This window comes from Ostrea edulis, chromosome 4 (assembly GCF_947568905.1).
Source record: "Ostrea edulis chromosome 4, xbOstEdul1.1, whole genome shotgun sequence".
Lineage (NCBI taxonomy): Eukaryota > Metazoa > Mollusca > Bivalvia > Ostreida > Ostreidae > Ostrea > Ostrea edulis.
In genome coordinates, this window is record NC_079167.1 from 7,280,030 (window position 1) to 7,306,405 (window position 26,376).

General features: G+C 33.9%; 2 protein-coding genes across 2 annotated transcripts in view; one reads left to right on the forward strand and one right to left on the reverse strand.

Moving 5' to 3' along the window:
- The window catches only part of LOC125670556 (ankyrin repeat domain-containing protein 29-like), a 17,688-nt gene extending 3,725 nt beyond the window's left edge, over nt 1–13,963 (forward strand). The window contains exons 2-9 of the mRNA XM_048905778.2: nt 115–225; nt 1,211–1,309; nt 1,496–1,594; nt 4,938–5,135; nt 5,395–5,493; nt 8,225–8,320; nt 8,447–8,545; nt 8,642–13,963. Coding sequence (XP_048761735.1) covers nt 115–225; nt 1,211–1,309; nt 1,496–1,594; nt 4,938–5,135; nt 5,395–5,493; nt 8,225–8,320; nt 8,447–8,545; nt 8,642–8,761 — 921 coding nt within the window. The 3' untranslated portion in view covers nt 8,762–13,963. The remainder of the gene's footprint in view (nt 1–114; nt 226–1,210; nt 1,310–1,495; nt 1,595–4,937; nt 5,136–5,394; nt 5,494–8,224; nt 8,321–8,446; nt 8,546–8,641) is intronic.
- A 7,763-nt stretch (nt 13,964–21,726) lies between these two features.
- On the reverse strand, nt 21,727–26,085 carry LOC125671406 (PHD finger protein 24-like). Its single transcript, XM_056161125.1, has 9 exons — nt 25,905–26,085; nt 25,626–25,747; nt 25,290–25,381; nt 24,521–24,701; nt 23,633–23,711; nt 23,288–23,475; nt 22,173–22,324; nt 21,999–22,076; nt 21,727–21,916 (listed from the first exon to the last, which is right to left on the reverse strand). The coding sequence occupies exons 1-9, from the start codon at nt 26,083–26,085 to the stop codon at nt 21,835–21,837; spliced, it is 1,155 nt and encodes a 384-aa protein (XP_056017100.1). The 3' UTR covers nt 21,727–21,834.
- Nucleotides 26,086–26,376: the final 291 nt, after the last annotated feature.

Below are 26,376 nucleotides of genomic sequence, written 5' to 3' on the forward strand. Positions count from 1 at the left end.
AAAGTGGGGGGGGGGGTGTAGAGAGTTATGGTTTGATTTATTGGGTGTTTGCATAAAACACAATGATAGTATGTCAGAAATTTGAGAATGATTATGTGAGAAACTGTTCTGTAGAAGGAAACTCCATCAGACCAGCAGCTTCACTTGGCTGCTTTACAAGGAAATTTGGAGCAGTTAAAACGTGTATTAGACAGTGGAAAAGTACATGTGGATTGCAAAGACAAGGTAGTTAACCTACTATATTCAATTGTAATGAAGTATTTATGATAAAGAATATTTGTACTCAGTATATGATAAACCATATTGAATATCTTTTGATATTAGCTCACTTAAGTCATAAGCTCAGATGAGCTTTTTTATGTTGTTGTCAACTTTTATATTTTTAACTTCATCTTCAGAACTACAGGGCTAATATCTGCCACACTTAACCACAAAATATTCTTTGAAAAAGATTATACATGTTCATTAAAATTTTACATAGAAATATAAGAACCATGAGGGTATAACTTACAAGCTAAAGCATCCGTGGGTAGTGTAGATTTAAGTGTGTTTAATCACAACCCATGGGCCAGTGCGGGCAGCAATGAGGGATATAAAGTTTTATGCAGATATGTTCAAGAATTTTTTGTTTAACTTGCCTTCTCAAGAAATACTAGGATACAATTTGTCAGATTAATATGTCATTGTCCTTATGTATTATGTAGATTTGATTTTCTTCATTCATATGACTACAGAGTTATAAAAAGGGTTTAAGGTGGCTCACTACACCTTGAAAGAGTTTATCAAATCCGCACAAAATGATATGTCGAAATGGCAAAATATGCAGTTTCGAAGAGAAAAAAACCATGACTTTCCGATTAAAAAATTTATTTCAATAAATGACACAAAAGACACTGGCGGATTTGAACTCGGGATATGCAGGTCATTAACCCGATACCTTATCCACTGAGCTACATATATAAACAAGTAAATCAATTGATGCAAGTAATTACACAAAACATTTGAATCGTCATCTTGTGATGTAATGTCATAAAATGTATAAGTCTTGATGTAGTGAGCTACCTTAAATTTCACACTTTTAGTGTCCCAAATGAAGGAGTCTTAATATCTGTGTGAGTAAGGTGACACAGGTAAGAATTATGGCCCTTTGACATCTTGTTAGAGTTTGGAAGTACAGTATTGAAAGTGTAGTAATTTTGTGTCTTTGAAGGAAGGGACATCTCCTTTAATTCTAGCTGCTGCAAACAACCATCTTGACTGTGCAAAAGAACTTCTAAAGCAAGGTGCTGATCCTTCAGCTCGCAGACTGGTGAGTATACCCCACACTGTGATTATCCGTATTAATAGAAAAAAATAAATTCATCTTGAGCATAAAACAAACATTTGATATACCACAGATTATCCTGATATTCTAATAATAGGAAAATAGACTATGTGTTTGTCACTGAACTTCATTCTCCTTGGTGACATTTTTTTCATAATCTTTGAATTACAGACTGGCACTTGTGCTTTGTTCTTTGCTGCCCAGGGCGGATTCTTAGACATAGTGCGCATATTGTTGGACAGTGGTGCCTCCTTAGATCTGGCCAGCTATGTAAGTTCATTGGAAGGGAATACAATACATTCATCATACAACCCTGCTTGTTAATATATGTATCAATGTTGGTCATGATGTCATACACGAGAGTCCATTCACCTTGGTACATACATTTGTCTTGTTCATTTACACTACAGCAAAAATACATGTGGATGAAAATAATTTGTGGACTTAAGTTTGAATAGTAGGTTGAATAAGGGGCCCAGATCCTTCTTCCCCTTTTTAAATTACACACATATTTTTAAGGCACCCTTTCATCACTTTCATATGCCCACTTGATCAGGTGTTGTTTGCTCAATATCTTGAAAACCCTTTGCTTAACATACATTAAACTTGTTACACTAGTTTCCATTAAGAGGTAGATAACCCCTATTGATTTTGAGGTCATAGGTCAAATTGGGCATAGTAAGATACTATCCATTTAATATCTTGAGAACCCTTTGCTAAGTTATAGGCATCAAACTTGGTACACTAGATTTACCTAAGGAGTAGATGACCCCTATTGATTTTGAAGTCACAAGGTCAAGGATCAAACTGGACATAGTTAGATATTGTCCACACAATATCTTGAGAACCCTTTGCTTGAAAGACATCAAACTTGGTACACTGGTTCCCCTTAAAGGGTAAAGCAACCCAAACCAAATTGTTGCCTTTATGAATAAAGTATTACTTACTGATATTGTAAATGACAGTTTTTAACAACAAAAATCCTTGCTTAACAATTAAATCAATATTAATCTGTAGGGCTGAAACGATTCACCGAAATATCGATACTGTTCAATATAAACGTTCAATTCAATATTCGATTCATTGTCTCAATTTTCAGTTCGATACGTTTATTACAAACGGGTTCAGTAAAATACATCAGTCTCGGCCTGTACATATTATTTCTACCTGCATGAGGGACAAAATAGCGTCAAATAATGTTCAAACTGTTGTTTGCCTTGAAGTTGACGAAAATGATAATAAACTATATCAGTTTAAACTACAGCGAACAGGCATCTCACCGTTTGGCAGTTTTGCTTTTAAAATTATGATTTTGAATCTTGATAATTAATTTTTTCTTCATTGTTATTATTGGTTTCTTCTGTAAATTGTATTGTATTGAAAATATTGAATCGTGGCATAAGTATTGCAATATGTATCGTATCGTGAAGGGGGCGTATCGTTTCAGCCCTATTAATCCATCTTATATTTTAAATTACCTGCCGCTAAGAGAGCGGCCATTGAAGTTTAATTTATTACGTCACACCGTTGGTTCCGGTTTATTTCATCAGCAGCACTGTAAACATGACAAGTCACGAACAGTTAAGTTTGGAGTCGTATAGATTTGAGCCCGTTCTTTCGCAAGAGGAATTTAAGAAAAGAAGACGTTCAGTCGAGTCGCAGACCAGGCAGATGGTACTCGTTTCTTCATACATGTACATGTCTCAAACCTCAACCTGATGGATTCACAGTTTACATAGTGTTTTCTTTTCAAATAACCTTGTTGGGTGAGGAATTTCAGGGGGAAAAACTTTTTTCACATCTCCCCTTCGCATTAGTGTAATTAACTGCTTGACAAGAAGGCATCCACTTATTTACAATGTATTCTTAAAATCTACCACATGCATATCTTTAAGATGATGATCTTAGAATCTCATCAGAACTGGAACAGACGGTGTGACATCAAAATTATTGATTTTTTGTGGTTTTGAATACAAAAGAGTTCCACTTCATGGCAGCCTCTGTAGATAGTGGGAATTTCAATTTTTAACGTTTTAAAATTAGTACTGAGGTTTATCAAGGCCATGTATCAACAGAATAATATGACAAATCTTTATCATATAATCAATCTTATCATTTATTATGTAAAAAAATTTGGGGTTACCTTTCCCTTTAAGAAATAGATATCCCCTATTGATTTTAAGGTCACAAGTCAAACTGGACATAGTAAGATATTGTCTACTCAATATCTTGTAAACCCTTTGATGACAGACATCAAACTTTTTACAATGGTTCTACATAAGGAGTAGATGACCTCATTACTCTTCAAGGAAAAACGTCAGATGTCATGACTCAAATGACTACTTTATAGGAAATGTCAGCTCAGTATCTTTAGAGATTAAACTTAGTGTTGTGGTTGCCCCTGATTTGTAGATAGCCCATGTTTTTCAGTATCGGTTGGCCTTGATTTGTAGATAACCCATGTTTTTCAGTATCAGTTGGCCCTGATTTGTAGATAACCCTAGTTTTTTTACTATCAGTTGGCCCTGATTTGTAGATAACCCATGTTTTTCATGATCGGTTGGCCCTGATTTGTAGATAACCCATGTTTTCCACTATTAGTTGGCCCTGATTTGTAGATAACCCATGTTTTCCACTATCAGTTGGCCCTGATTTGTAGATAACCCATGTTTTCCACTATCAGTTGGCCGTGATTTGTAGATAACCCATGTTTTTCACTATCAGTTGAACATGGTTTGTAGATAACCCATGTTTTTCACGATCGGTTGGCCCTGATTTGTAGATAACCTATGTTTTTCACTATCATTACATTTATTGCAAATTTAAAGTTGATCCTTATCAATATTGCCAATGGGGGGGGGGGGGGGGGGGGGGGGGGGGGGGTGCGCATATTTGTTTGGAAAACATTTCTTAAGACACTAATTACATGTAGTTACTTTTAAATTTTGTACAATGATATTGTGAACCAGTGATTTTTTTTGGACTAAAACACTGCTCATAATTCACCATTATGCTTCATTTTAAACCCAAAATTTTCTTTTGGGGCAAGCCCCAGGACCACCTTAGAGGAATCATGTCTTTGGCATTCATTCTGTCCTTAGTTGGGTCCCATTTGGAAAATAGATGGTTTGAAAGGTGTCATGATACTTTGTACATTGCTTATTAATAATAAGAAGAACTGTATTCTTTATATTTTAAATTACAAATATGTCACTATAGGAGAAAACGGTCATTTCATAATTTTGTGATTAGGTATACATTGACTCTCTCACAGATAGAAGTACACATGTACACTTGTAATATATAAAAGGACTGATTGATTTGTGTTTAACGTCCCTCTTGAGAATTTTTCACTCATATGGAGACGTCACCATTGCCGGTGAAGGGCTGTGCTTGGTGCTTACGGCCTTTGAGCAGGGAAGGATCTTGATCGTGCTACACCTGATGTGACACAGGGCCTCATTTTTTGCGGTCTCATCCAAAGGACTGCCCCATTTAGTTGCCTCTTACAACAAGGAAGGGGTACTGAGGACCTATTCTAACCCAGATCCCCACGGGATTATATAAAAGGAAGATACAACACCAATGTGTGATTTTACTGTCTGATTTACAGGATGGAGGGACGCCATTGTTTGTTGCCTGTCAGTGTAATCACCTGGATGTTGTAGAGGAGTTACTCAGTAGAGGAGCAGATCTCCACGCACAAATGATTGATGGTGCCACGCCATTGTTTATAACAGCTCAAAATGGCCATTTACATTTGTTGAGATACCTGATCACTAGAGGGGCTGATGTCAATGTAAAACGACAGGTAATAGTATTGCAGAAGAATTAATTGTCAGTACTTTAGTTGCTCATACACACCGAGAGTTAAACAAAAATCAGCATCTTTCACTAACATAGAAAGTGAATGTAATTGTTTTATTTCAGGAGTGATGCCTCTTGCGAAATTACACGATAATAAATTTCTCGCGTATATTTAGTAATCTTCAGTACCGGTAGTTGAAGAAAAGTTTGTATCTGTAAAAGAGATTTTGATGGTACATGTAATTGTATATTTGTATTTGTAGGATCAAGCTACTCCATTATGGATTGCTTCACAAATGGGACACACCTCTATTGTAAAAGAACTCCTATCATCAGGTGCTGAGGTAGATGCTGTTAGAGAGGTACTTAGTTGAATATTTTTACCAAAGTCCATAATTATGTAGTCGAATAATACAGATTGTCTAGAAGGAGATCATGATATTACAGATTTTATCAACAGTGTAGACAATCAAAAAAGTAATAATGTTGTATAAAACCATCAAAACAAATACATCTACTTTGTGAAATCATCAGTCTGCAATGGGAAGTTTCTAGGATTCTGGTCCACAATAGTACATGAGCAGTTATTCCCCTTGCCATTTCTAAGTGGACTGTAAACACACCGACATTTGCATTTTCGCTTTGGATGCTGAGATGTGAAACTTGCCAATGTTTCGTGTAATAAAATTAATTAGAAAGCCCAGTGGCGGTTGAGCATAATTAAGCAGGGGCTTGGGGGTGGCAGTCCCCGACAAGTCAAGCTGATCATGTGAGTTAACTATATAGATTAAAATAATAAAAGCAAGAATGTTTGGTGCAGCCCCCATTTCAAAGTGTCCGTGGGCTAAAATATTGATAAAAACATTTTTTGAAGGTTTTTTTTTAATGCTGTACTTGCTAATGTATTTTTCTGTAAGCTCCAGAATATTACAACTTGGTTAATTGGATCACCATGGTGAGAGGAAGATGCCTATTGTTTTCAAGGTCAAAAGTCAAGGCCTATCAGTTAATAGGAAAACCTTTTAGGCAGAATATAGATCAAACAATTGGAGCTAGGATCTTACAACATGTTACATTTAATTACCATGATGAGAGGAAGATGCCTAGTATTTTCAAGGTCAGAGGTCAAGGTCATAGTATAAGTTAATAGGAAAACCTTGTAGGCAGAATACAAACCAAACTACAGTAAAACTCTGATATAGCAAATTTCTGGGGACACTCTATAAAAAATCTCTATAAGCGTAATTCGCTATATGGTTATAGCAAATTCATAATTCAAATATAACGAATTCGTTATAAAACTGATTTGTTCTACATGTATATCAGTTGTATAAGAAAGCGGCAATCAATATACTTACGTTTGTATTGTCTTTAAGAGAAATTAAGCCTATATATTTTCCAGAAGAAATATTTTTATACAAGAAATATACACATTAATTTATATATGATAATTTATTTGGATGGATTATTAAGTCACACAAGAACATGTCGAGAGAAAAATGTCAACAAAATTTTGCGCAATACATACATGTACAAACAGTCTATTGCAATTGTCATTTACTTGTTGATTTACACGAGGAATGTACGATAAAATAAATGCAATCAAATCAATTAACAAAAATAGTAAACAATACCGACAATATATTTGTTAAACCTATGTGTAAGTATTGTTTTGCGTTAACAACCTTTTTTGAAAAAATACAAACAGAAATGTTGTAATAAGTGTGGATCTTTTATGTCAATGGAAAACGATTGTTAAAAATCACGAGTTTAAAATGAAAAAAAAAATTTTTTTATAAAAGGGGATTTTACGTTCATTTTTTATTCAAGGGGAATAGGAATTTACTTCGTTATATCCGTAAATTCGCTATATCCGTGTTCGCTATAGATGCAGATTTTTATATAAAATATGTAAAGAATTTGCCAGGGAAATCGTTTTCACTTCGTTATAGCTGTAATTTCGCTATATCAGTGTTTGCTATATTCGAGTTTTACTGTATTGGGGCTAGGACCATCAAACTTGGTTCACATACTCCTCATGCCAAGTTGAGGACACCTTTTGTTTGTCAAAGGTCAAAGTCATGTATCACTTAGTAGAAAAACCTTTTTTTCATTAGGGATACAGATATTGCCCTGAAATTTAATCGCAAGCTTCCTCTCGGAGGAATATAAGTTCAGTTTACTTTTCAGCTGGATTGGTATCAGTTAATAGGAGAACCGTGTAGGCAGGATACAGACCAAACCATTGGGGCTAGGACCATTAAACTTGGTACACATACACCTTATGCTAAGCGAAGAATGTCTAATTTTTCTCAAGGTCAAGGTCATAGTATCACTTAGTAGAAAAACCTTGTTTTCATTTTCCAGATTTTTTTTCTTTTATGGATACAGTTATTGCCCTGAGTTTTTTTCAGAACCTCCCTCACAGAGAAATATATTATCAGTTCACTTTTCAACTTGATTGGAGCACCATGACTTACTTTTAGGGCTAAATATAGGTCAAAAAGTTTTCTGGATTTTTCTCACCATGGATACATTTATTGCACTTTAAAAAAGTTATTCGAAAGTTTCCAATTTTAATATATTGTTGTTTATATCCTCAACTTTCTTGTACACGTGTTCACTTGTGAAAATGAAATAGGTATGTTCAAAATCAGTAGCCTCAACATGTTACTAATGGATTTTTACCAATGATTAGTACAACATTACAATGTGTGTAAACAAAAAAAAACCACAAAAAAAAAACAACCCACAAACACAAGAACTCAGCAAATGAATGGTTTTCAAGCACAATTAACAAAATGGATAGAGTTCATGTAGATACAACGAGAAGAAAGAAAAAAAATATTAAATGAAAAGAAAAAAATCTGATTTTTCTGGAGGTTATCATGATATTCTTGAATAATTCAATATAATTATATATGCTGTGATGAAATTGAACGTTGAAAAAAAACCACGTCTTGCAGATAAATCTGACAAGATTGTGGAAATATACTCTGATGAAATTGAAGTAAATCACTGTCTATTTGATACCACATATGAATTAATTCTCAAGATACAAAACAGTGTCACAAATATTTTCTTTTTTTGTAGGATGGGGCAACTCCCCTTTTTAAAGCTTGCCACAAAGGACATTTAGATGTTGCAGAGCAGCTTCTTAAACACAAGCCAAATATGGGTTTACTGAAGGTCGTTAATTGTTATTTGACATGACATGAAATTCTTGCATTGTACTACATAATTTGAAAATCATAGATATTCATATACTGATCTATGTATAACAGAGACAAGTCTACAATTTGCTATTTGTTGTAGAATGGAGAGACCCCACTCCATGCTGCAGCTCTGTTTGGACATATGAAAGTTATGAAATTACTGATGTCATATGGCATGGACACAAGGCTCAAAAACAAGGTAGAAGTGTTGCATATATTTTTAATGTATTGAAAGTAACCATCTTCATGACTATCTCCAAAACATGGTTGTATGTACATTTTCTTTTGGTTTCAGGAAGGAAAAACTGCGGGAGAACTTGCTCAAGATGCAGGATATGACTATATTGCCAAATTCATCAACAGTTACCAGACCAGCCAAGACAGAAAGAGTCCTACCACTCCTCCATCATCTTGATGTGCCAATTGAATATCTACAACCCCCACCGGCTTCCAGCAAAGCAAGCTTTCTGTTTATCTGTGATTTTACAAAGGTCCCATATTTACCATCATGTTTCAGAACTACGCAAATCTAGCATTTTTTTAAAATTTGAAATACTTCAATCTGCACAAAAATGTATTTTATGCATGTTTGACGTTCAATATTCCGTCTTCACTTTATGGGTTCTATTAATTTTGTTTATAGAAGTAATTATACTCCTTTTTGATTTCTTTTGGTGTAAAGTGTCCTCATTACTGTTTTTGTAATAGAAAATTGGTATTTTTGAAAAGAAAATTGTAGAAACAAACATGGAGAAAAAAGTTCTATACAGTCTGCAAGTAGTGTCAAAGATTATTATCATAGTATGCCTATGGAATATGGCATTTTTTCTGCTCTTTCAAACACTCTCTAGCTATATCAGATGTAAACAACATGGTGCAGAAAACCATATTTGTTAAGTTGGTGCATCTTGTGCATGACTATGTTTTATGTCTTAAGTGTCAGTCAAAAAACTTGCATTTGTGATGATTGCAGACGTAATATGCTTCTGTAAAAGATAGAACATAGCATTGTAGACACGTGATTAATATGTTACCGTCTCAAGTGACAAATTATGTAAATTTATAACATTTTAGAATGAGTTTTATGAAGGAGTTAAAACTATTATCATGCTCTTAAAAACCTTTCAACATAATATGCTTTGTAAAGTATGTAGTAGATGGGTCGTATAATGGTATGGTGCACTATATCTATCTTTGTCTTTTTGTCTGTCACCATTTTTGGGCCAGATAAAAACATTACTTATAATGTTAGGATCATCAAACAATGCACATATTCCCTATGATTAGAGGAAGAAGCCTGTTGTTTTTCAAAGTCAGATGTCAAAGGTCATTTTAGGCACAAAACAAGAAAGAAACAATTCTAATAAGGCTAGGATAATCAAACTTGATGCACATATTAAGCATCATAGACGGGTTGTATTATAGTATAGTGCAGTGTTTCTGTCTGCCTTTCTGTTTGACCAATGAATGGTTAATACTACTGTATTACTGAATATATAGATGGGTGTATTTTGCAGTGTAAGCATTGCTTTTGTTATCTTTGAAAAGATCTGCATACCTTTTGAGTGTTTTTTTTTTTAATAAGAGACAATTCATCAACTTTGTCCAAAATTGATGTATTTTCCCTAAATACTCTTTAACATATGAGGTAAGTACATGTAATAATGCAGTAAGGGCTACAAAACTGTAGTGCAATTTGATTTCCATTTGCTAGTCATGATTAGTATAGATCTTGGTTGTTATTGTTTTTTTTAGAAGAGGTGTAAATGAAGAGAGCATTGTGATTTGATATACATGTACAACATTGTTGCCTCTTTTGAAGTACCTCATATCTCACCTATGTTATAGTTTCTGGAGGCAATACAGACTGATGATATGGGGGACCTGTGTGTGAAATGTGAAGTTAATTGAGATTGGTGCATAATAAGGGGTGATATTTTTAAAAAAAATCATTTATAACAGATTTGTATGCGTATCACCCAGATGTCTTTCCATTATATAAAGGCTGCCGTGGATGTTGTATTGCAGGTGCTTTTTTTCTCGTGTATTTGTTTGTGTTGATACAGTGTAACTTGTCAAATTGATTAATTTTGTAATTCAAAGTTTTGTGCATTCCTTACATACAATTCAACACCAAACTTTGAATACTGTTCTGAAATGTATTCCAGAATTTTCCGAACTAAAAAAGTTTTCTGATACCAAGATGGTCAGCATATTTAAGTTACACTACAGAAAGAATCCATATGCTCTCCTTAAATGTGTGAAATATTCTCTTTCATCTTTTATGAATTTCATCCATTTTTACATGGTTTCAATTGTAGATTTAAACTGAAAAATTGCTATTCATTTACTGTAAATCACACTTTATTCTCTAGAACTTTATTTACACATAATTTTGTGATAATAGTCATTCACATAAATTTAGTTCTAGCAAATAAACTCTTGCACATAGAAAACTTAAGCATTGAATAATGAGTTGTGAATGAATAGATACATCATTGTATCCATGTGAAAATAAAGTCTCGCAAAATAAAAGGGATCTGCAGTATGTAAGAATCATTTTAAATGGAGTTTTTATCAAGCTAAAGAAAAATATGAGGATATCTGATTTATTAGTATTTATTTTATTATGAAGGTATGTGATAACCCAGTGTTCAATTTTTCTAAAAGTAGTAAAGGACACGCTTAGCTTTAATGTATATGACATTGTGTAGGTTGTGATTTGACTATCTCATATCAGAATACTCATGTGGTAAATAATATTTAAAATTTTTAAAAATTCTGTCCGATGAGTACACTTAGTTGCATTGAGGGTGATAGTATGGGTTATAGTTTGAAGTACGACATCAATTTTTAGCCAGTGTATCAACATATATGGCATGAATTACCATTTTTGGAAGGGGAAAAAGATAGTAATTGTATATTTCCATGTGTTATATTAAAATATTGTCGTAAAGATTGGATGTAAGTGTAATGGGATAATATTTTTGTTCGATAAAGGCTACCATATTTGCCAAAATAAAACACCCCCTGTGAACTATAAACAGATATCATATCTTTTATCCAACAGAAGTAGACATATTGTGCCTTATTTTGTATTTTTTTTTTTTCTTAATTTAAATTTTGTTATGTGTATATGCATATATTTGCAGTTATTGAATTTGATACACTACTTATCCAGTTGCCATGTACCAGATTCTTTTTTGCATTAGATGTATTTTGCAGGTTTTTCTGGAAATGTTGGAATTATAATTTTGGACAGATTTTCTTGTTACGTAATTACAATGTCATATATAAATGGAAATTTTGATGCTTTGATTTGGAAAATTTTCTTTGTCAACTAAAAAAATCAACATTTATTCTAAAACTTGTATGAAAACCTGATGACTCCCTTCAATCATCATTTATTTGTTAAATTTGCCATTTTCCTCTCCAGTTTTGTTGGCCATTTTTCTTAATGACAAATACACCAATAATCAATGAAAACAAGGATGTATGCATTACTAGTTGTATATACTGTACATGTGTATTAAACGAAATTTATACTTTGTGTTACTAAAGCATAGGTAATATTTTGTTTTGGGTTAAATATGATATACATGTACTATTGTGATTTTCAAGATGCTATTTAATGGGTTGCAATGAACAGTATTGGCTCGTATATATATGTTTGTACATGTAATGCATTTCATATTTTGCAAGATATTTATATACATTGTACTTCATTTAATAGGTGTGCAATATAATCTTAGCATTTGAAAGCAGGACAGACACATGTGATTCCACAGGACAAAGGATATTATTATCCTAAAAAGAACTTCAATATAATTGTCATTGGTAGGAAATGCAGGAGAGTGATCTTCACGGTGAATTTAAGACTCCATCATGTCTTTCCAGGGAATATAATTAAGATGCATTCCTGTAATTCCAGCCAAAGGCTACAAAAAGTAGTAATCCATTTGAGACGTTTCCATTTAAGGTTTTCTAAAAGCAATAAACCCACTCGATTCTTCCACCTGAAGATTGTAAAGAGTTTTACCACTTTCTGCAACCCTTGGGTCAAATTATCTTATAATCCGTTCTAATATTATGTATTTATTTTCTCATACCTTTCTGTCTTGTACAAAATCTTACTTCTATCAATTACCATCTTGAATTTTCAAATTCATTTAATCTATGGTTTTTCTGTGAAGCTTATTCCCAATGATTGAATTGGGTAACAACACATTTTGCTAGTTTGAAATACTAAATCAAAGAGATTAAATTACTTATAAAGGAATCCTTCAAATTTTACTATGTAGAAATGCTAATCAAAGTAGATAGTTGAACTGTTTGTATCATATTACAAAAACCTCGTCATTTGATGGCATGATTTTAGAAATTGCATATATGCCCTAACCTTGCATGTGTCTGTGTTACTTTATGGAAAAAAAATTGATTACAGCAAATTTATTATTTAAAAAATGTTCATGTATATTACTGATATGTATTTTTTTTTTAGCTCAACAAAGCTAAAAGCTCAAGTAAACTTTTCTGATTGAAATGTCAGTCTGCATTTATCTGTAAACTTTACACATTTTTGACTTCTCAAAAAACACAGGGCCAATTTCAGCCAAACTTTGTACAAAGCTTCCTTTGGTGAAGGGATTCAAATTAAATAAAATGAAGAATCACATCCTCTTCCAAGGGTAGATAATAAAGAAATGTTAAAATGTGATCTTGTGTTTAAAAAATCTTCTCAAGAACCACTGGACAAGAAAAGTCTTACCTCGCTGGGATATTTCTTTAAATCATGATTCCCAGAACCAGGATGGGATCATAATAGGATATGATATATAAGAAAATTCTTTCCAATTCTTCTCAAGAACCATAAATTTGAAATATTCACATTGAGTGTAAATTCAAATTGTATTACACTTTAGCCCCAATGGTCAGGGTGGGGTTACAATAAAATATGAACATATAGGATTGTCAAGAACCACAAATTCTAAATATTCTAATTGGGTGCAGATTCAAATTTTAAATATTCTCATTGGGTGTAGATTCAAGTTGTATGCATTTTAATGCCAGTGTGGGGCCACATTTGGGGTTCAAGGTTTTTAAACATCATAAAAACTACAAGTGTACGAAACGTCATGTTAGTATGTAAGCATCCTCCTGTAATATAGATTTAAGTTTGCTTACACCGTGGGACCCCAGGTCTACATTAGGGGGTTCATAATTTTACTTGTAGTGATTATTTGGGAAAAGTCTTTCAAAATAATGTCAAATATGCAAGATTCCTTATGTAGTGTAGGAATGTGTTTGTTCACAACCTGCTCTGCGTGGCAAGGTTGGAGCTATAATGGGGAAAATTCTGTTTTTCTTTGGAAAATAAAGTGCTCAGGTAAGCAATGTGGCCCATGGGCCCCTGGATTAAAAATTGCTGTGATGTTATATGAAACTTTTGGAGTTACCTCCCATTTGTGAACTGATATTACTGTGTACTATTATGAGAAAATCAAAACATACTGAATAAGTACTTATGTTTATAATGTAGGAAAGTTTTTGTTGTTATATTGTATTACAATAATAATTCTGCAAATTGAAATAAATCATATTCAGTGGCAAAAGCTTACATGAAATGTCATCTTGTGCAGGCCTGGGATCCATTACACTCCTTCCATCAAATTTCAATAACAATGGCATTATAAAAGTAATTAGTTCTAATGCAAATTATTTTTCCATTTCTCTGCAGCACTACTAGCCCAAGAAAGTAATAGTTTGAGGGACATTCTGAAATGATTTTCAGGGTGTGTGTACTGGTGGTTGTATGCATAAGGTATCAAAACAAACGCATTTGTTTATATAGCTATAAAATTTTGTGTTCTTGCCTGAGGGAATATTATTTAAGTTAATGATGGAATCAAGCACTTATTTACGGTTGTTTTCCTAATACATGTATATTCATGACCATATACATAAGGCTATTGATCAAGGTTAATTGTTATTTTAAGATATTTAATTTAATCCTGCAGCATGAGTTAAATAATATTTTTTTAAACTGGTGTGTGTATTCAGATACACATGCAAATACATGTATCTACTACCACTATTCACAATGGTTTATAATGATTTTCCCCCCCCCCCCCCCCCCCCCCCCCCCCCCCCCACATAATTCGTTCTTTTGAAGCTACTTTTATTTATCATACCCCACGCAATTAAGTTGCGAAGGGTATAATGTTTTTGACCAGTCCGTCAGTCCCTTTTTTGTCAGCGCAACTTCTCTGAGACCGCTTAACAGAATCTCGTGAAACTTTGTAGTTAATAAGGACACGCTGTGTAGGTGTGCATATTCCCAGAAAATTCTGAATCAATAATTTTTGTGGGAGTTATGCCCCTTTTGAACTTAGAATTTCGAGCCCGTCTGTCCTATTCTTGTCAGCGCAACTCCTCGTGAGACTGCTCAACAGAATTTCATGAAACTTTGTAGTTAATAAGGACACACTGTAGATGTGCATATTTTCATAAAATTCAGATTCATTAATTATGCCACTATTGAACTCAAAATTTCGAGCCCGTCTGTATTGTTCTTGCAGTAATGCTTACCATTCATTATATGAGGCATTGTCAAGTAATGTTGGAGTGTGGGGTATGTGAGCTTGCTGCTTTCTTTCGCTTATTCATTATTGTTATAATTTTTCTCCTCATACAATTATATTAAAAATGTAAGCACTTGCCAAGAAAAGTATGCGTATGAAAGTTGTTAGAAAAAATGACATCTGTTCTGTCTTAGGTCAATATTTGTGAAGAAAAAAATAAATTATAAACAAGATGTGTTTGTGAAACACAAATTCCGCCGATAATGGCCAATTCCAAAGATGGCCAAGGTCACAAGGATAGATATCTTGGTACCAGTAGAAAGATCTTGTCACAAGAAATGCTCATATGCAAGATGAAAGCTATGGCACGCCAGATTCACAAAAATGAGCTAAACATAGTTTCACAGTTGATAAACTAGGTTTATCGACTGTAAACTATAGTTTACGAACTGTAAACTATAGTTAACGATTCGTTAACTATAGTTTTCATCCGTAAAACTATATTTAACGGTTGTAAACTATAGTTTACAAATGCTAATCCAAGTTTATCTGTCTTTAAATAAACGTTAACAATAGATTTTACTGATAAATACAGATTCACATTTGTAAACTATAATTTACATTCGTTAACTATAGTTCACAATTGTTAATCCCAGTTTCACAAATTGTGATACTATATTTATCAGATAAACTATGACTTGTAAACCGTAGTTTACAATCGTGAAACTGTATTTATCAGATAAACTATGTTTTGCAATCGCTAATGATTGTTTTCATTGTTAATTATAGTTTACCTTTGTGAAACAGATTATCTGTTAACTATGGTTTACAGATGTGAAATATAGATTAACGTTGTTAACTATAGTTTACAGTTCGTAAACTATAGTTTACAGTCAATAAACCTAGTTTATCAACTGTGAAACAATGTTTAGCTCATTTTTGTGAATTTGGCTTGCCATAGAAAGCTCTAATATTTACCATTTAGAAGTAATGACCAATGTCAATTTTTTAAAAGTAGGTCAAATGCCAAGGTCAAAAGGTTTAGTACCCACGGACAGGTCTTGTCACAAGGAATACTCATGTGAAATATCAAAGCTCTACCACTTGCTGTTGAAAAGGTATTAGCAAGGTTAAAGTTTCCTACAGAATGACAGACAGGACAAAAACAATACCCCCCCCCCCCTGTATTTTCAGAAATAATAATAAATAACTTAGACCTTCAATTAAGGCATCGCTCTCTTCACATTCAATAATAAATGGCTAGGAAGAAATATAAACACAATATGTTACACGTACTTCTAAACTGAAATGCACTATTTAACCCTGACCAGTACATGTAATACTGGTACAATAATCATTATACTATGGTAGATCTATATCACAGGTTTAGATGTCTTGATTAAAAAAATGAAGGGGTAATATTATACTATGAAAATATTAATAAATTCCATTTATATATTCTTGTCCTCCATTTTCTATTGAAAATTGTGTGTGTACGTTCCATTGGATCCGCCACTTATATTAACTTATAGTAGCCTCCTTTGCATTTTTACATATAGTAAGTAAGTAAGTAAGTAATTTATTTCCAATTTTGGGCCCAGAGGGCATACAAAGAATACAAAGTTCATATACATAAATCATAAAAGAGTGATTATCCAAAAGATAGATGAAAAATAAAATTTACAAGTTCATGATAAATCAACTTTTCTTAGTAATGAACAGCTATATATGTAATTGGCAAATTTTTCAATAATACCGTCACATTCGTTGCTCATAAGCCAGATAAATTTTTGTCTATTACACAGGTTTATAAAATTCTTGCACAAAATGTTCATGGACTCTATGAATGGTTTTCTTAAGTGTTGGTATGCTATGCAGTCAAATACAAAATGGAATTCATCTTCTACACAGTCAGACTTGCAGACAGTACATATTCTCTCATTTACATGTGTTTGAGTGTAACGTCCAGTTTCAATAGCCAAAGAGTGAGAACTGATTCTGAAATTTGTGAAACATTTCAAAACATGAGGATTACGAATTACTGAAAAATATTTTTCTCTACAGAATCTTGTTTTGAATAGTGCATAGGTTCGTAATTTACCAAATTGTTTGTCTGCATTGTCTGAGAGTGTATTACACCACTGATATTTAAATCTTTCATACAACTTATTAGCAACAATTGAAACAATATTTTTATCATGTATAGGTCATTGTATATCCAACTTATTCAAAATATAAGGAATGCTACTGATCCAGCTGCTTTTGTTATTATCGTATAATACATTGTTTTCAAGTACATGTACAGCATTTCTTATTAAGGAATTTACTTCGGAATTTAAAATTCTTTGTAAATATTTAAAACAGCTTTTTATGACATCAATATACATTGGGAATCGACCAAGTTCACCAACAATAGCTTGATTTGAGGCTTTTTTATGTACACCACAAATATATTTCAAAAATTTAATGTGCATTTTTTCGCAGTACATTTTGTTAAAGAAGTTTTCCATACAATAATTGAGGCGTTTTGCAGAACATGTATCTGTATTTATTATAGCAGTACAGGTTTTACAGTATGATCATATAAGTGTATCAGGGTATGCATTTTAGGTTTAATATTTCCAAAACAGTTTGACTAATTTAAAATATGCTTTTAAGGCTCTTTTGTAGAGATCAAACTGACAATTTGTGAATGAACCTGATGAGGAGAAAACAATTCCTAGATATTTATATGATGACACTTGTTCAATAATTTGATTTTTATAGAAAAAAAATTCAGCTGATTTTTTACCACTTTTGCAAAATATAATAATGTTTGTCTTCTTGAGATTGACAGACAGGCAATATTTTTCACAGTAGCTTTCAAGCTTATTTATACATTGCTGAAGTCCTCTTTCAGATTTAGAAATTAATACTAAATCATCAGCATACAATAGACAATTTAGGGAAATGTCACCTAATTTAACCGGATCATCATTATCATTAAATAAAGATGGTAGACCATTGATTAATATTTTAAAGAGATTTGGGCTTAAGTTATCTCCTTGTCTAACACCCACTTTAGATTCAAATGATCTGGTATATGAATTAAACTCTTTAAAACCGTCATTTGAATGTGTAAAATGATCATTTGAGAAAACAAACTAAATTAGAAAGAAGTAGGTACAATTTCTAAAGTCATTTGGCCCAACATATCAATTATTTCACTTGGAGCTCAAACCCTGGCATTCAAATAAGGAATGGATTAGCAAACCAAAAATCTGCTCAGTTTGATCAGCACAATGGTTTGTGTCATATGACGAGAGCTAGAAGTTGGCATAAAATTGCAGAAATGCCATTTTCAATGAAAATATCCACATTTTCAGGTGGTTTTCCTTTCAGGAAACATACAGCGCATGCGTCGAGCAAATTCATATTGAAGAATATTTTTCATCTTAAAATAATGCACAATATATATCATTTTCATTTTGCTCGACAAATGCGCACAACTTTTCCTGAGCAATAATCTGTATGACATTTGACAGTTTTCGGGCTTATTTTTAAAAAAAGGCGGGAAATGTCTTATTCATGATGTCATAATGCTATCCAATTAGGAATATCATTATGATTCTGTTGACATATTATACCTGGCATATATTTTACTTTTTTAAAACACTGAATAATGTTAATTCCAGACACATTTTATAGAGAGAAAATTTTTGGGCCTTTTTGTGTATACAATCGTACCTTGTTCTTTAATAAATTATTTATTTATGCCTGAAACCATGCATATAGTTACTTCTCATTGTAATTAAAAGTAAAGAAAATGCATTACAAAACACTATAATTAACAATTTTGACTCGTAGTTAAGTTTGACAAAACAAATGTATGTAAGCAAGGAAGATGTATGATTAAACTCATGTGCGGGAATATAATAACTGGAAATATATCAGAATAGCTGAATGACTGGAGACACTTTATGTAAATGAGCATGATTATGTGTGAGGGATATTGTATGTAGTTGTTTTTCCCCCAGACAAAATCAGAAAGATTACTTATCATTTTCAAATAAAGGTGGAATGTACAAGAAGTTTTTACTACTATTCCCGCACTTTCAATTCATATGCACTGACATATATCACTGGCCCGATGAGTGGTCGGTCTAGTGATAACCCCGCGTAGCGTACTGATTCGAGGTGCAAAACTTTAAAAGATTTGGTTGAAAATGTTAACTCCCGCCTATATAATTGGTAATACTTGCTGTAGAATGGAAATTCTGTAATACTCGCGTATCTAATTTTTAGGAATAAACACAATAAAGCATTTTAATTGGCACCTGTATCCGCAGTAATCACAATGCATCACATTATACCGATGTCAGCTGTTCAGACGACTATTCCTCTTCCTCTCGCGATATTTCAAAAAAGTTATTTTTCGATAGCGGCTGGAACGTCGCTGCGAGTTTTTTTCATTGGAAAGAATACCTTTCATTACCAATTTTTATTCAATCGAATTAAACCTTAGAGCGAAACATACGCAATATAAAAATTATTGCCTCAAAGTGAAAAAAGAGGTGGTAAAATCCGGGGGGAAATCAAATACATGTATGGGTTTGACGTTTAATTTCAAGTAATCAACATCCGGTTTCACAAATTAAGGTGACATGTGATTTGGGTAAATAGTATACATGGAAATCAAGGATAGAAAAAATCAGCAAAATACACTTTAGATTTCACCCCAAGCATAGGCCATTACAGGGTGTTCGTGGCTCGAGTCCTTATAATTTCTTGCAACCTATTAAATTTTAAACTAGATATCATTTTAATGGCAAGCATTACAAAACGGTCTTGCTTTGTGGCATTATTTGCTGTGTTCAAGGTATGTAATTTTTAAGAAAAGATCCTTTGAATTAATGCTACTCTGTTTATACAAGTCTGACGTTAAGGACATAGGATACCCAAAAGTATTTGTTATAGAATTTTGTAAATATTTTAATATTTCTTTTTTGTAAAAAAAACATATCAACTGCAAAAAATTCCATTGAAACCACCTTTATTTAGCATTATTCACAAATCTTTACTTGAGAATTCAATAAAAGAAATTCAAAGCCTTTAAAAACGTCATTATAGTGTTCATGACCGATTTACATTCCTGTTTGATCAAACACATGTTATGGGAAAATCCACATTAACACAGCAAAATCCTACTTTATTTGATGCACACAAAATATTGGGTATCCAATAATCCAAGATAAAGATTATTTGATCAGAAAGTGCAGTGGAGAAAAAAGGAAGTATATTGTATTGTTCTGCACATACTTTCCTCTCAAAGGTGAGTCAATGGTGGAAATATAAATCGTGCCCTCTATTAATGTCCTTTTTAATCGCAACTATCTTTGGTCAACGAATCCTTAATGGAACAACTACACGTACTATGCCTTTAATTAACGCAGCTAGATCGAGCTTGTATAAATGTGGAAAGATAATGTCATTTATGCATTGAAAAAAAAAATTACGAAAGAAAAAATGGTGCCAAATTGGTTGTAAATCATAACATAGTCTTATCATAAAATTTAAGCATGAAAATAATACTTTTAAAATCTTGAGAAGTTATATACTAGGGGCCAAATTAGCCCCTTATCATACATAGCTCTTGATATAATAGCTTATTACTTGTATTGTACCGTTCGAGTTAGTTCAGTGGGTAAAGCTGAGAGGTCGTGAGTTCGAGCCCAACTCGTGCCACAGCTGTGTCAAATCTAGGATGTAAAACTAGGTAGTGACTGCTCCTTCTCCAAACACTCTGCATTTAGAAGTGAGAGTCGCAGATCTTTCAGATATGACCTTTGGAGGTCACTGTAGGCGTTGGCAAGTTTCAGAACCCTCACTGCAACGATCCTGAGCTCCAAAAATGAGTTTAAATTTTGTGGTACTTCACTTACAGCTTATGACGTCTCAATATGAGTGACAATTCTTGAAGGGATGTAAAACAAAATATTTATGACTAAAATTCAATTAAGGTAGCTCCATCCTCATGTGACTTATCAATATTAATGGTTAAAAGTGGAAAAACTTTATTAATCACACATTTTCGTTAAACAGAATAATAAAAATAGATAAAAACTTGTTGAAATGACAAAATTTAAATATCAACAGTTTTAAAAAAATGCTAATTCATAACAAGATGTACTGTGAGCAATGCTCACTAAGAATACCCCCCGCTTACCCCAATCTCCCAAAGGGTGTTGTTAATAGGTATAAATAAACTTCAGTATTATGATCCAAAAGGTATCTAGGAACACAGCATCTCCATGTGATGAAAAAAGCCGTTAAAGAATTTAAATGGAAACCATATTGCTACTTCGATGTCCAGTGCGCGTGACCTTTGACCTTTTGACCCCAAAATCGATAGGGAACATCTTCATCCCATGGGTAGTCCATATATATGATATGGTGACGGTAGGTGGAAAGGATAATGTTTTAGAGCCCGGAAACCATTGCGTCTACAGACGGACGGACGGACAGACGGACAACCCGATTCCAGTATACCCCCACAACTTGTTGCGGGGGGTATAAATATGTATAGATTAATCATGGATATTAGGGAAACCAATGTATAATAGACATCCAGTTGAGGAGTTATTGCCCTTGACAACATTTTTTAAATCATAAATAATTGATTATCTATAGAAAATATAAATTTTTTCAGTATTAATAGTTTACTAGATTATTTTTATTATATCCAGTGAATAATATATATATATATAATATAAATATAAAGAAATATACGATAAGATAGCAAGGATACCAAATACACATTTATTACATACTTTATTGATACATAATTAAGATATTTCAGTGATAGTACTAAGAAATGAGTCTGCCAATAATTTACATATTCATGTTTTGCTGCCCACAACATTTGTCTCTATCTTAAATCTGATGTGTTTGGACGTGATGCAAGAATGTATTGTGCTTGTCCATGTAGAAACTCAGTCCACGTGACAGTGCTACAAAAATAAATGTTAGTCTTAAGAAACAATGAATATCTTTTGACTATAATCTTGATACGATGTCGAATGAAATACTGACCCCATTTCCTTGACATCCAGCGCCATGGCTCGGGCTAGAGCATGCTTTGCGTAGGTTTCTCCAACGCTATTCCGTTTCCTGTAAAAGAAACCGTTTTTAGTCTTTACCAAAGTAGTTACCATATTATACAATACCATGCTGAGAAATATATTAAGCCATCTTTTTAATACTTGCCTGTCAGATAAGCTGAGCTGACTAAAATACTCATCAAACACTTTTCTGGCCTCTAGTTCCGATATACTGCCGTCTTTATTCACGTCCAGACGGGAGAAGGCGATTTTCGCCATTAAAACTTCTTTTTCTGTCAGCAAATCTACCAATCCATTCTTTGAAAACATAACAGCTCATTATATTGCATTCTGCTTGTTATTACTAGTAGGATTGATTTTACTTAATCTCAAGTACCGACTAGTACTCTATTGTTGGAATATTAGTTGACAGGTGCTTGAATATAGGACATTCTCCCTGTACACCCATCTCATCACTAGCGAACTATAATGAATGTTAAATATATGCCAAATGCATATATTTGGTTTGGAATAAATTTGAATACACATTTAAAAATATATGATTCAAGTAAAAAAAAAAAAAGTCGACTATCATTGTGGATAAGCTTCGGGGTTTTCCTTAGTAAATTATACTTTTATGAACAGTTTAAAAGTAGATGAATATGATGATTTTAATGGAGAACATCATTTGACTGTAGAACGGTTATTTATTGAGTATATTGTAATAAAGATATTGAACTGAAAGACTTCACAGGGAAACTCTCAACAGAGTAACCCATCGTTACCTACATGGTCTAGGGAGAAACAAACCAACTTTCACAGGAATTCTCAAAATACACATACTTATGGAATCCTATTGTTGCCATGTGCTCCATCGCCAAGATGGTACGATGACGAGATGGTACGATGACACGATGGCATGATGATGCATTGGTGATGACACGATGGCATAATAATACGTTGGCGATGGCACGATGGCCTGGTAATACGTTGACGATGACACGATGGCATGATAATACGTTGGCGATGGTACAATGGCATGATAATACGTTGGCGATGGCACGATGGCGATGCCATGATAACGATAGTATGATAAAGCACATGAGAGCAATAGGATTTCACACATTCTCAAAGGTGCTCTAAAATTCGAGCACGTGTCATTGTCACAATGACAATCTTTGTCTTTAAAAATCAATATCTTTTAAAATCAATATACAGTTAATTTAATTTGCAACAAATCTTCCTAGTTGCATCATAGCTGTAACAATATAAAAGAATTACCTGGTCACGTGAGGCAAGTTTCACTTTGGCCTGAAAATTTAGAAATTCCCACCAATCAATTGTTCCGTTGCCATCGGTATCAACCAATCGGAATTCAAGCTGTGAGAGCTTGCGCTCATCTTCTGACATATTATGTCCCAGTTGTTTTCTTTTGTATTCGATGAATTCATCTAGTGTAATTTGTCCTCCTGTTATGAAATAGATGTATAACATCTCCCCAAGTCATGGCTTGTGATGTGCACACCACATGTGCGATATCACAAACCAGGCGGCAGTAAAACGACAACAGAAAAGAAAGCTAACAGCATTTTAAGCATGGAGGAAAGTAAAAAAGTTTGGTCTCACCTTTCGGATTGATGTCTTCGTCAAAAGTATCAATAATGCTTTGTAGCTCATTTTCTGTCAGCAATGAACTTAGGTCGTCCTATCAATTAAAAGAACGTATTAGTTAATAGTTAACCATGTGATTCTAGTATTCTTGAGTTCATATAATGATTTAATTGAAATTCTCCCTTTCAGAACAAATGCACCAATTTATTTCCGTGAAAATCACAATAAGGGAAATTGCTACGGGGCTGTTTGAAAACTTGCCGCTCTCCATACTCCACATCATTTATAACCAATCTCCTCCACCACATCAAGCTCGATTATCTTAACAGTTCTTTAGAACATTGCTGCACAATGCAACAGTGTAGTACAGAAATCCCCGACCACTAACTACGATTGAGCTGTTATTGCCTATTGAAATTTAGTCCTGCCAGACAAAATTACAATTTTTGGCAAATGCGAACAGTCTCGTCTCAAGTTTCGTTGACATAGATACTTGTTGCTGCCATACATTCTATGTATTTAGGCCTTCTTTTTTTCAAACAAAAGAAAAAATGATTTATAAGTGCTCTAAAATTAGACTTTTCGTTTTTACATCATATTTCTGCAGTAGTTGGTCATGAAATAATTCTGAAACTACATGTATGGGAAGAAACTATTGACTATTGATATTTTGTAAAGAATGAATGACTTCTATTTCATAATAACTCAATCAGAAAACGATGATTTGGGGGGGGGGGGGGGGGGGGGTCACATTTTACCAAAATTATCACATAAATTCGAAAAGATGACGTCACTATATATCGAATTGATGATGCTACATGTACCTCAAATATTGATGTTTGTAGCAGGTATAACTACTATCACCAGTACCGCTGAAGTTTGAAACACAGCTGTATAACTTACACACGCGGGACAGCTCCACCCCACGCTCGTGTGAACTCTCTCGATGGTGGAGATGTGGGATGGGTGGAGATCTTTGATTGACAGCACACATTCCTTGTGGAACACTCGATCACAGACACGACATGAAAATTCTTCTTCACTAGACTCAAACTCCTTCTCACAGATATGACAGAGTGGGATTCTTAGGAAAATAGTAAACCTTGTGGATCAGGAATATTCCGCGCAGACGACGTAAACAGCAGTAAGGATCACTAGTAGCAGCTTTACACATTTTTTTGACAGGCTGAAGAACAGTTGTGTTTGTATTTTACATGTACCCAACCAGTAAAATTCAAAACTTAGATCCTGGCAGTTCTTGCTTTCTCTGAGTGTAATGAACTGACTTGATGGTACTACTAGAATCCCTGTGTTTCTTTCTCTGAGTATAATGAACTGACCTGATGGTTAATACTAGAATCCCTGTGTTTAAGGCCGTGAATTGACCTGATGGTACTACTAGAATCCCTATGTTTAAGGCCGTGAACTGACCTGATGGTTACTACTAGAATCCCTGTGTTTAAGGCCGTGAAATGACCTGATGGTTAATACTAGAATCCCTGTGTTTAAGGCCGTGAACTGACCTGATGGTTACTACTAGAATCCCTGTGGGGTTTTTTCTCTGAGTGTAATGAACTGACCTGATGGTAACTACTAGAATCCCTATGTTTAAGGACGTGAATTGACCTGATGGTTACTACTAGAATCCCTGTGTTTAAGGCCGTGGACTGACCTGATGGTACTACTAGAATATCTGTGTTTCTTTCTCTGAGTGTAATGAACTGACCTGATGGTTACTACTAGAATCCCTGTGGGGTTTTTTCTCTGAGTGTAATGAAATGACCTGATGGTACTACTAGAATCCCTATGTTTAAGGCCGTGATTGACCTGATGGTACTACTAGAATCCCTATGTTTAAGGCCGTGGACTGACCTGATGGTTACTACTAGAATCCCTATGTTTAAGGCCGTGGACTGACCTGATGGATATACTAGAATCCCTGTGTTTAAGGCCTTGAAATAACCTGATGGTACTACTAGAATCCCTATGTTTAAGGCTGTGAACTGACCTGATGGTTACTACTAGAATCTCTGTGTTTCTTTCTCTGAGTGTAATGAACTGACCTGATGGTACTACTAGAATCCTTATGTTTAAGGTCATGGACTGACCTGATGGTTACTACTAGAATCCCTGTGTTTAAGGTTGTGAACTGACCTGATGGTTACTACTAGAATCTCTGTGTTTCTTTCTCTGAGTGTAATGAACTGACCTGATGGTTACTACTAGAATCCCTGTGTTTAAGGCCGTGGACTGTACAGCCTGGATCTTCTCCGTATGTACCACTCACTCGTCACTTTCTCCTCCTCCTTCAGCTCTTTTCTAATCTGTTCAGAATCTTCCTTCATCTCCGCCAGGAAGCTTCGGAGCTCATCTCGAATCTTTAGATGGTCTTTGCAATGTTTAAGAAGTGAGCTCACAAGGACCGCTTTCGGTAAACATTTCTGCCATGCAGTATCAGATTTGTTCATTGTTGAGTTCATATTACCACGGCTTTGGTCAATCTGTTTCTCTATATGGTCAACTTGGACTTTTAAAGTAAGATTTAAGACGCTTAAGCAAAGTGTTCCTTTTAACAAATCTCATACTTTAAATCAATAACAGATATTTCGCTAATTCTTCAAACAGGGTACCCGCAAAAATACTTGTTTATATGTTGGTTTATGACCCATTTGCACTTTGTTCCACTCACACAGAGTTCAAGTTAAATTCATTAAAAAAAAACAACATAATATAGTACATGAGATATAACGAATGATAAA

What these genes read in the sequence shown, in the direction of transcription:
- LOC125671406 (XM_056161125.1), bottom strand. Translation starts at nt 26,085, where the DNA reads ATGAACAAATCTGATACTGCATGGCAGAAATGTTTACCGAAAGCGGTC. An exon ending in CGAAGACATCAATCCGAAAG is followed by an intron (nt 23,476 to 23,632) that starts GTGAGACCAAAC and finishes ATTTCATAACAG; the next exon opens with GAGGACAAATTACACTAGAT. An exon ending in CTGGATGTCAAGGAAATGGG is followed by an intron (nt 21,917 to 21,998) that starts GTCAGTATTTCA and finishes TTATTTTTGTAG; the next exon opens with CACTGTCACGTGGACTGAGT.